The following is a 10,692-nucleotide window of genomic DNA, read 5'->3' as shown; positions in this document are numbered from 1 at the left end:
TATGCTATTGTGATTTATATCCATACACAAGGAGGACTGGATACACAGATGATGACCACATTGGTCCTGTGTTTCAATGTTGAATTACTTGCAAACTGAGATCTTCGTTGGCAGAAGTCCCGACTCAGCTCTGCTAGGATATACAATGCCATGTTTGTCCAGAAGATCATTTATTGGCTAGATGTAAGGCTTGATCATCTGAATATGCAGACTATGGACTGAAAAGAATGATGGAAGAAAAGCAAATTGGCAAAAAAATCTGAATCCTTATACATTCACATGTAGACAGAAAATTGACTTTTCTCAGTGACTTTTACCTAGAATAACTAACAAATGCAGCTACAACCACCAGTTCAATTAAAGGAACTCACTGCACCAATAGCACTGCTCCGGTTGGAAGTTATGTGACCGCCATCCGATCTCTCAATGCATGTCACGCCACTGAAAAAGTACATCTCTTTGGTTCCACTTCCTTCTCGGTGCCATGTGATTGAGAAGTGTCACTGGATATGTAGCCAAGCAAAGCTGCACTTGGGGACACAACAAATTCATTTTGATGATGGTCAGTACTCATTCCAGAAGAGGAAAATTCAACTGAACTGCGATCTTCATAATGGTTAACGGTGGTTCCTGCAGAGGACAACTCAATTGCATCACAATTGTCTATATCAACTTCAGATGCGTATTGTATCTGGGTCCTTCCAGAAGATCGAGAAGAAACCTCCAGTGCCATGCACTCCTTCAACTGGATCACCACTTCACTCATGGTTGGCCTCTCAATTGAGGTAGGCAGAACACACCTCAATGCGATTTCTGCAGCCTTCCAAACTGATCTAGTGCCATTCTCCCTTTGCATCCTGTCATCAGTCACAGTATCTATGTCTCCCCTTGCAAGTATTGGAGAAACCCAGTGAACTAATATTCCCCTGTCTGGATTTCTCAATATAGCAGGAAGGCCGGTGATCAATTCTAAGAGAACAACCCCAAAACTATAGACATCACTTTTCTCAGTCAGCTTGCAACTGAAGAAGTACCTACAAAAACAAAAATACATTGAGATTCTTTCTGATTGCTTAAAATGCTTATAAAATGGAATTACTAAGGAAATTGGACTATTCATGTGTCCACTTGTGTGGTAGGTTTCCAGAATTCATCACTATCCTTGATAACTGTAAAAGACATGAAACAACTAGTACTTCATCCCACTACTACAATATTGTTCCTGTAAATTAAGAATCCAGTTTACACAATTCAAGCTGCTCAGACTTGTCAAGTGAAATAGAATCATACTCTGGATCAAGGTATCCCATAGTGCCAACAACAGCAGTAGATACATGAGTTTGGTCATTTTGGAAAATCCTGGAAACCCCAAAGTCTGCTATTTTGGCCTCTCCTTTGTGGTTTAGGAGGATGTTGGTAGGCTTCACATCTCTATGGATTATAGGAGGCTTGCATCCACTATGAAGATACTCCAAGCCTGTAAAAAAAAAGTTCCAAAATCAATAAGATAAAGAAAAATCGGCAATATGAAGTGAATACTCCATATGAGTGCATCTAAAACAAACCTTGGGCAGCTTCAATTGCAATTTGGAGCCTCTCGATCCATTGTAAAATTCTAGAGAAACTAGTCTTACCTATAAGAAATATTGAAAAGAGGTTGATGCATGAGAAAGATAACATTCATTTGAGGTGGTCAAGGTTTGCAATCAACCAACTCAAATCATCAAAAGCTGTCCTCAGTGCTTAAACAAGCAGCAAATTAGATAACTGAATAGTTGTGCTTCACAAGTTGAAAGTGGTTGCTAAAGTAACATTTGGATTATTAATGTTTCAAGTTACCTCGAAGATGCTGCTCAAGACTTCCTTGAGCCATATATTCGTACACAAGTGCTAGAAAATTCTCATCCTCACAGTATCCAACCAAAGACATCAGATTCTTATGATGTATCTTTGTCAAGAGCTCAGCCTGAAAACCACGATCAATTTACATTGTTATATAGGATTATAATTTTATATTCCAGAAAGCCTATCAGTTACTACCCATAATAATTGCATGTATTTTACAGACTCAGTGATCAATCTGTAGAATTTTCAGGGGGAAGAAGTTAACCTCCGCTTGAAATTCATTTATCCCTTGTGATGATGATTGAGAATTCACCTTGACAGCAACTTGAGTTCCATCTTGTAACTCACCAAGGTAAACTGTCCCAAATCCCCCTTTACCAATGGTGTGCTGGAAATTTTTGGTTATATAAACAATATCTTCGTGCGTAAATTCTTGATTTTTCAATTGAAATTGCTTATTTTTATCTTTTCGATGTCCTGAAAAGCCATCTTCTTTCTGTGGCTTCAAACAACCTGAGGTCATAACAACTAAGATAAATTGGAGAATGCAATTAATAAATTCAACTTGATTAGTGATATTTTTAGCAATGACTCTTATTAGTGTTTTATGGTTGAGAATGCATAGTGCAAATTGGACATGACAAAAATTAAATGGAAAAAAAAAAGCTTGTATTGCCTGTGTAGCAAAACAAATGCAGGATACAAAACATGCCACAAATTGGAAAAAGCATCGCAAACAAGTTTGAGTCAATTATAATCTCTGTTAAGAATAGAAAGTTCTTGGAGCTTGGACTTGAAAGTTATATCTGACTGTGCTAGAATTGATCTTATGCATGTGAACTGTTAATTAGCATGCATGCCATGGTTGCATAACCTATTGTCACCTACCTGCTTGCTTTGCCCTCTTTACTTTCCATATACATGCTGCCACCATTAGAAGAAATACTGCTGCAATCGCTACTATAACTATGATGATGGCAATTGACATCTTCCGCTGCTTACATGAATTGCTTCCATAACAAAGATCAGGATTGCCCTCATATCTAGCATTACGAGAATTGTAAACTTAAAATGAAATTTGGAAAAGAAAATGTTGAGCTTGGCATGTAATCAATAATGAATATCAACATAAACATACCAACATTTTAGTAGAGTGCAGACTATGAGGACTAACTTTTTCCACCTTAATAGGCTTCACAGATTTAATCTTTGAGCTAGATCATTGCATGTCAAAGCACAAAAGAAATCCAAATGTCTAAAAGCAGAAGCAAACATGAGCTCCAATAGCTCATCCCATGAACGGTTCACTGAAAAGTGGATCTTTTGTTGCAGAACAATGTACTAAGCCCAGCAGTGTACATAGAAAGTCCACAAAGTAGGATGTGATGGGCCCTCCTATGATAACTGATTCTAAAGCACTGTTCAATTGGCAATAGTTTTCAGTATTCGAGCAGATTTTACAATCTAGTCATGAGCCACAGTAGGAGAAAGTAAGAGGAGTATAAGCACACAAACCTAGTTATGTTTGGAAAGGCCAGGTTGTGGTTGCTAGACACATACCTTCCTTATTTACATCTTTAGTTTAAACCTTATCCAAGATGCCAGGACTTACAGAGAACCTCTTGCATAGGGATTACTCATACACAGACTAAAAGTTGTGCCAGACTAAACTTTACCAATGTTAGACTAGAAATGCCCTCTTACATTGCAAACTTGAGATGTACCCTCTCAAAATTATGACAAAGAATCTCTTAAAAGTTGATGGTGAATGTGTTCATCAATGTAACATCTAAGAATAAGTTCAAGGTTCCAGAAAAGATAACAAACCTTAATGTAAGAGAATGGTTTTCTGATCTTTTTTGAAGAAGAGTAGGAATCGACCCTTGCAATTGGTTGTTCGACAAGTCCCTTGTTAAAACAAAACAGTGTTGCACCATAAGATGATTAGATTATCAGATTATTAGCATTTTAAAGCCAGTTTTCGCCACTTACAGTAATCGTAGAAAAGGTAGTTCTCCGAGAGCATCAGGTATAGCTCCTGACAAACTATTGCCTGATAAGTTCCTGCAAAAGAAGTTCAGACATCATGATATTTGTCTACATGGCTTATGCTAGCTGCAGCTTGACTTTTCATACTGTTACAGCATCAGGAAAGAAGTTCAAAATTTTACAGTGAGATGCAACCAGATAATACAATCAGCCTATGCCTGAGAAATTATATCAGCTCTTAATTTCAATGACATGATAGTTCTGGTCATGCTTTGGAGGCCAAAAGAAAAACCTCCACTCCATTAGAGTAATAAATAGCAAACGTAAATTTCACATATTTACCTTGTTAGAGGATAGAGACATTATTTAATGTAAATAAAGGATAAGCATGTCACATAACCTAGAGCATAGAATATTTTCTTCCAATCAGGCAGTTCTAAGAAAAGATGCACATTATAAGGCTTTAAATCTGGTTCCCAGGACATTTATTTTTTGTCTAAAGAATTAGTGGCATCTAAAGGCTAAATTCATTGCTTAAAGCTCTAATTTGACAATTTTACAAGGGCACATGAACAAAGTTGAAATTTGTTCAGCCAAATTATGAGATTGTCAATTAAGTTCTAAGTACTACAGTGTAATAACAACTTAAAGCACCTTGTATGGAGTTTGTAAATTGCTTTAACAATTTTTTATGCATGTCAATAGGTGAGTAACTAACTCCACTAGTGATGTTTGTAAGAGAGAGGCACATGCAATATATGTTTCTTGAAGATAAAAGAAAATAAATATTATTAAAGATCAATCTTTAGAAATTAAGTAGCACACAAAGCAGTGACATCCATAGAAGTTCCTTTGCCCAGTAATGGCAAAGGAAGCATCAATAAGATCCAATATCAGACTACTAAGCATGAAACAACAAATTGTCAATGGTAAAATCATAAACTTAATGATAGGCTCATAGCAGAAAGACCATCTTTGAGCAAAGACATATTGTTCTGTTTTTTCCATTGCAACATTATCTACTTACAAGTGTTCCAGAGCACCAAGCTTAGCAAAAGAGGCAGCAATTTCCCCAAGCAATCCACCATCAGCTAGGTTTCTGCAGAACATTCAGTGCGGGTATCGTATACATAAGTAATACTTTGGAGTTTCTCATATATGTGATAACTACCATCCATGGCACATACAGATATGTGAGTCTTTGTGACATGGAGCCACTGGAATTACAACGCAGTCCTTCCCATGAGTAAATTCTTGGACTACAGGGATCACCTATCCAATTTCTCTTTATCTGGTATGCTGCCTTCACTCCCATGATTGCATCAACTGATCCCACAAGGAAAAAAAAAAGTTGTATGATGACGAGTGCACTCTCAATCTGAATGCAAAAACTAATGAGCTTTAGCAGGAACAACAAATACATTCATAAAACAAAAAGCCCAATTTTCACTTACATTTTTTCTTACTATGGTGCCACAACTAATTCATTTATGACCCACTCAGCTTCATTAGGATTTGATGTTAACAAACAGACATTACCAGAAACGTTAGCAAGGATATGGCGGTCTTAAGACTTTAAGGATATCATTCTTCACAGAATTCAATGATTGGAAAGATTGTATCTAAGCTAACCCCAATAGTTAGAACTATTGATTTGCTATTGTTTAAGAAGAATCACCCCAGTTGCTTGTTCAGTACAGGCATCATGTCCTATATTTATCATGTGCCAACTAATTACTATTACGAAAAGAAAAGGTTTAGATGACTGCAAAAGAAGGTAAGATTTGATTTCAAAGTCCACACGCATCCAACTCTTACGCCACACCGTCAATCATGGTTTTGCAGTACCGGTCCGTACCGCCCGGTACGGGCGGTACGTACCGGTCCGACAGACTTTCGGTACGCGGATCATATGTTACCGTCCGATACTGTAGCAGTACTGTAGCAGTGTAGCACTGCTACAGTGCTACAGTACCGTACCGTACCGGTCCGCTGGGTGTACCGAGCGGTATACCGTACCGTACCGGTACCGAGCCCAGATCGAAACTCCGGTACGGTACGGTATTGCGAACCTTGCCGTCAATGATCTCCTGCTGCATATAGAGACTTAGCTTTGACCTGTCATCCTATGCGAAACTGGATTTACAGAGGTTGATGAGCATTCTGTTCATTTCTTTGCTGACTTATATACTACTGTGAACTCCAAATCAGTTTAAAGGTAGGCAACACAAACTAACATTTTGAAGGTCATAGCTCATACATGTTCTTCACATCTTAGGATGGCATATTTGGGCACCCTCACTAAAATAGTCCATGCCAAATAAATTATTTTTGCATCTCAAGAGCTATGTGATCTTTGTTATTCAAAGTAGGAGGCCAATATATCTTCTTGAACAAAAGTAACCTTGTATTCTGTACGTTATAATATGATAAACCAGCCACCAAACATGAGCATAAGAAAGAAATTTATCAAAATGATATAGGCAGCGACATACCATCTCCATTATCTGTAGACAACTCTAAGAGGCTCCTAACTTTGAAGACTTCTAGTGCATTCAGAATCGGAGGATGGGTGGAATTGGCTGCCTTCAAGATATTAATATTGTTGGAAACTGAATCCAAAGGTTCTGTAGTGAATACATGATCTGTCTGCAAGTAACGAGGGCTGAATGCTTTACGCCACAATTTTCCATTCAAATATATGTCAAATATCCGTGACTCATTGCTCAAAAGCAATTCGATCTCTGCAAAGTGTAGAACAATGTGTTGTTGGACAGTTGGAGTTTCCATCGGCAGCTCCCAGTAGTAATTGATGTCGGAGCCATCAGATGGAGTGACATAAGTCCTCATGATGGTTGATGAAACTTTAAAGTCATCGTCTGACGAAGTACTGATATTTAAGGAGGTATTCATTGGAACAAATGAATTTGGAGGTAAGTTCTTGTCAGCAGTCCACATGCGATCGTAGACATCGTATGGGTACCTGATGGATCATAATCTTGTCACTTTGTAATTGTACATTTATCATGTACCTATGAAATTATTGTTATTTTTTATATTTTGTAACTTTTTTTTAATTTGAAGTTTTGAGCTAACTCAATTTTTTCTGAATCAATTAACTAATATTGATAAATTTTCTTTCTTTCGTTAAGCTTGTAGCTTAATATGTTATACCTGAATATACTTAAGTGTTAGACCTGTGACTATGATTTCTTCAGCAAGTGAAAAAGCAAACCTACCACTTACCTGGTCGATCGATTGCTGGTTGACCCCAGGTCATATCGTTGAAGGTTGAGAAAATAATTTGATTCATTCAGGGCACTGTACAGTCCAGTGAGAGGCCTTAGCTCCAGTGATGATATGAATGGTGTTCCATCTCCAGTGTTGACAAGACAAACTGATATGAAATCAGCTGAGGCAACAATCATAGTCTCTGTCCCATACACAAATGCTGGGTTCGAGAATTTGAAGGAATCCCAGTGATTAACCCCAATATATATGTCAAAGCGTGGTATGTGATTTCGGCCATCGTAGTTTCCATACAAGAAACCAGCTCTAATGAGATACTTGTTGCCCCTTTGTACAGGTTTTAGAGTATAGCAGTTTCTACTGCCATCAGGAAAGCTCCTCAGGTGTACGTTTTGAAGTGCTAGTGAACTGGTCTGATAAGCACTGGAGATAGTGTGAATCTCTCCAGTATCGACATATCTTGCATCGGAGGCGTACTCTATCCCTGTGAGATTATTGTAGCTGGTATTTGCAGCAAGTCCACAGTCAATGCTGATGAAACCTGCAACCAGGGTTTGTCATTGTGTTATTGCTGCAACACTGAAAAACAACGCAGAGACAGCATTTGTATCTTCTATCTCCATAGAAAAGAGGGATTATGTTTACATGCATCTGTTCCTAGTAACAGAGCAGCACTTATCAGACAAAAAAGATTGGAGAGCAGAAAAACAAGTGAACCAAAGGAGAGAAGAATTTGGTCAAAGGGATAAAGGTCTCAGAGAATCACTACCCACATCTGACCATACATCTTTCCACCTTATTGAAGATTAAAGATTCCCCAATTACTCCTCTAGATAATTCATAAAGGTAAAAACAATTCCACAGAAATCCAAAATTATAAGAGGTATGTTTGTTAATCCAAGAAGTTTAAAAAATCCTCCTTGGAGCAAGGTTCGTTGGATATATCAAGACCTTAAGCTGGTTAGTGCCAAATATGAGAAGCAGATAGAGAAGATAAGATACTGTTGATAACCTCTTTATATTAATTGCATAAAGTGCAACCTTCAATCTAAAGCCAAATTTCTGCTAGAACATCCTCAGTGTTAGGCAAGGCCAGAGCATCAGCTGGCCAAACTAAAGAAGCAGTCAAAAAATTTCACTCGATCCATGCCACAAGGTTGCTGTAAATGAGAACTTGAAAGTTCCAACTTCAAATATGCTCAAGTATCCTCAAAAGAAAGGACTTCTCCTTACATGGAACTATCCATGAAGGCCAAGAACTTTCATTAAAATATAAGCCTATAAAAATATCTGAATTATCCTCCAAAACTTACTAGAAAATGTTTCAAAAGGACTCCTGAAGCTGTCATACCTGGTTGGCCTTGAACGAAGATTGCTGCTGCAGAGATACACCAGAAATAGAAAATTATTGTCATTGCCTTGGCTTATTCACAGACTTCTCATCAGAGGAAACCTTAGATGGCAATACGTTCTTTGCTGCATTGCATTAGTCGTCTCTTAAAGTGCATTTGTTTTCAAGAAGCAAGAGGGCAGATCAAGATTGACTTTGACAGGAAAATCTTCCCCCTAAATAGTGCATGTTAAGATTAATTAGAAGTTGGCCTATTTGTCTTGTTTGAAGTCAAAGATCACCAGCTTGTTTACTTTTCTATGTTAAGCTTTCTCAAGGAGGTATCAATTTCTGATGGTACAACGAACAAGGATAAGTGAAGGAGACTCTTCTTTGAAACTATAACCAAAAGGAACACATGTGTGATTGGACACAATTTCGGGTCATATGAGATATCAGATAATTCAATAGTTATTAGCAGAAAATTACATGGCAGCCTTCCAAACAAAGATATAACTTGGACAAGGTATGGCAACGAAGCAGAAGATATGACCAACTTAGTCTAGAAGTACTTTTATATTATGTGATACAAAGTCAACAAAGGTAAACATTTTTCATCTAAATTCATTAATTTCACACTAATCTCCCATAGTTGACTTAGTGATTTGTCCTTTGCAAAGTTCATTAATTATTTTTTGGCCTGCAAATTGTTTTTATGTAGACATACCCACTTCTTCTACATCAAGTCTTCCTTTATCTATGTAGTGTAGAAGATAATTTTTAGACACACTGCTAAAAACTGTATCATTATCCTTCACATGCATAGCATAGGATATAGCATTGACACACTGATACCCTCTTTTATTAGATGGGTCTTTCTAAAAGTTGGCACAAAGTCAAACGTCAAAATAATGACACCCTCTTCTTTGCACTTGGATGATCAGAAAAGTTGGCACAAGTCAAACGTAAAACTACCGACAGGGACTTGAAGTGAAATTAACTGAAGGATTTACATCCATAATCATAGGGGGCGAAGATGAAGCCTTAGAAACGGCCACTTGTGGTCCAGAGGCCGAGATAATAACTCAACAACCAATAGCGACATGAATTGAAATCAAACCACTCATTAGCCGATTGGTCATGAATTTGATCGTTTCTAAAAGAAAAGCGCAGAATGTAACAAATATTGCTGGTAATTTTTTAGGGGGAAAATTTTTTACGTCTCTTGATGTCATTACATGAGCATTCAATGATTCCAGAAGTTGTAGTTGTGTCACAAGAAGAAAAATCTTATCTTTCTTTAGGGTTCTCACATTTGCAATAGACTGCTCTGAATTGTTCCACGGCACAAGCACGACGTTGCCGTGGCCGCCAAGCACGGCGGGAGAGGACGGAAACAGGCCGCGACCGCCTTCCGCGGACTTCACCAGATGGCCATGGAGCATACATGGAGCCGCCCGTCGCCCGATTGGAGGCTTCCGGTCGGAGGATGGACGGCGGGTAGGGGTACGCGCGGAAGAAGACGAAAGCGAAAGAGATGGACCTGTTCTCCGGGTCGGGCTTTGTTTCTGGATCGGATTTAAACCCGTTAACTTTTGTGGGTTTGGCTAGATGACAATCCATGACCCATTAATATACGAGTCCATGAACCGGACCCGATGGGTGCCCAATAACGGAATCCGAATCCATTGAGGATCCATGAACTATACGGGGAAGGGGGCATATTATTTTTATATTACTCGCATATATATATATATATATATATATATTATGTGATGGGCCGCTTATTAATATTTGGACTGAGATGTTAAATCCCAAACATTTATCCCTTATTATACTTTAAATCTTAATTGAATCGATCATAATTCAATTAAAAATGTTCAATTGAATCAAATAAAATATTTTTATTCGGACACAACAGTTTGACTTTGTTTTTTTTTTTGTCTTCCTTCTTTTTCCATCGACAAACGATAATTTCTTCAATGATTCATAACGAGTAAAATGTGAATGATGACAATGATTTTGTTATTCTTCTCTCTTTCTTCTTCTCTTCTTTTCATCATACACTCTCTTCTCCCTCTTCTTCGTCTTGATTTTTTCTTTCATCGTAATACCCTCGATTTCTTATTATATTCGGCGTAGCCTAAATCGTGACCTCGTCTCATCCCCTCCTCCGCATCTTTTTCGATGGGTTATGATAATTTTGATTTTATTTATATCAGAATATATTTATTTTTTTTATTATGAATAAATTTTAATATTATTAATTAAGTCTGATA

At 37.7% G+C, this 10,692-nt stretch overlaps 1 protein-coding gene across 2 annotated transcripts; it reads right to left on the bottom strand.

The window, feature by feature from the left end:
• Window positions 1–9,909, bottom strand: LOC135643026 (putative leucine-rich repeat receptor-like protein kinase At2g19210). Of its 2 annotated transcripts, none has more exons than XM_065159537.1 (13): window positions 8,435–8,616; window positions 7,081–7,624; window positions 6,330–6,817; window positions 5,022–5,160; window positions 4,862–4,933; window positions 3,838–3,909; window positions 3,673–3,753; window positions 2,734–2,888; window positions 2,111–2,358; window positions 1,840–1,966; window positions 1,566–1,634; window positions 1,291–1,477; window positions 1–1,034 (listed from the first exon to the last, which is right to left on the bottom strand). In XM_065159537.1, the coding sequence occupies exons 1-13, from the start codon at window positions 8,496–8,498 to the stop codon at window positions 434–436; spliced, it is 2,847 nt and encodes a 948-aa protein (XP_065015609.1). In that variant the 5' UTR covers window positions 8,499–8,616; the 3' UTR covers window positions 1–433. The 2 variants fall into 2 exon arrangements, with proteins under 2 accessions (XP_065015609.1, XP_065015608.1); XM_065159536.1 differs by lacking the exon at window positions 8,435–8,616 and adding an exon at window positions 9,727–9,909 and having other exon boundaries at window positions 304–1,034.
• Between the last annotated feature and the right edge of the window lie 783 nt (window positions 9,910–10,692).

Source organism: Musa acuminata, chromosome BXJ3-7 (assembly GCF_036884655.1).
Source record: "Musa acuminata AAA Group cultivar baxijiao chromosome BXJ3-7, Cavendish_Baxijiao_AAA, whole genome shotgun sequence".
Classification (NCBI taxonomy): domain Eukaryota; kingdom Viridiplantae; phylum Streptophyta; class Magnoliopsida; order Zingiberales; family Musaceae; genus Musa; species Musa acuminata.
Note: the sequence above shows the minus strand (reverse complement) of the source record. Positions and strands in the feature narration are given on the sequence as shown.

What these genes read in the sequence shown, in the direction of transcription:
- LOC135643026 (XM_065159536.1), bottom strand. Translation starts at nt 9,862, where the DNA reads ATGTATGCTCCATGGCCATCTGGTGAAGTCCGCGGAAGGCGGTCGCGG. An exon ending in ACCAGCAATCGATCGACCAG is followed by an intron (nt 6,818 to 7,080) that starts GTAAGTGGTAGG and finishes ATGATCCATCAG; the next exon opens with GTACCCATACGATGTCTACG. An exon ending in CTACCTTTTCTACGATTACT is followed by an intron (nt 3,754 to 3,837) that starts GTAAGTGGCGAA and finishes TGTTTTAACAAG; the next exon opens with GGACTTGTCGAACAACCAAT.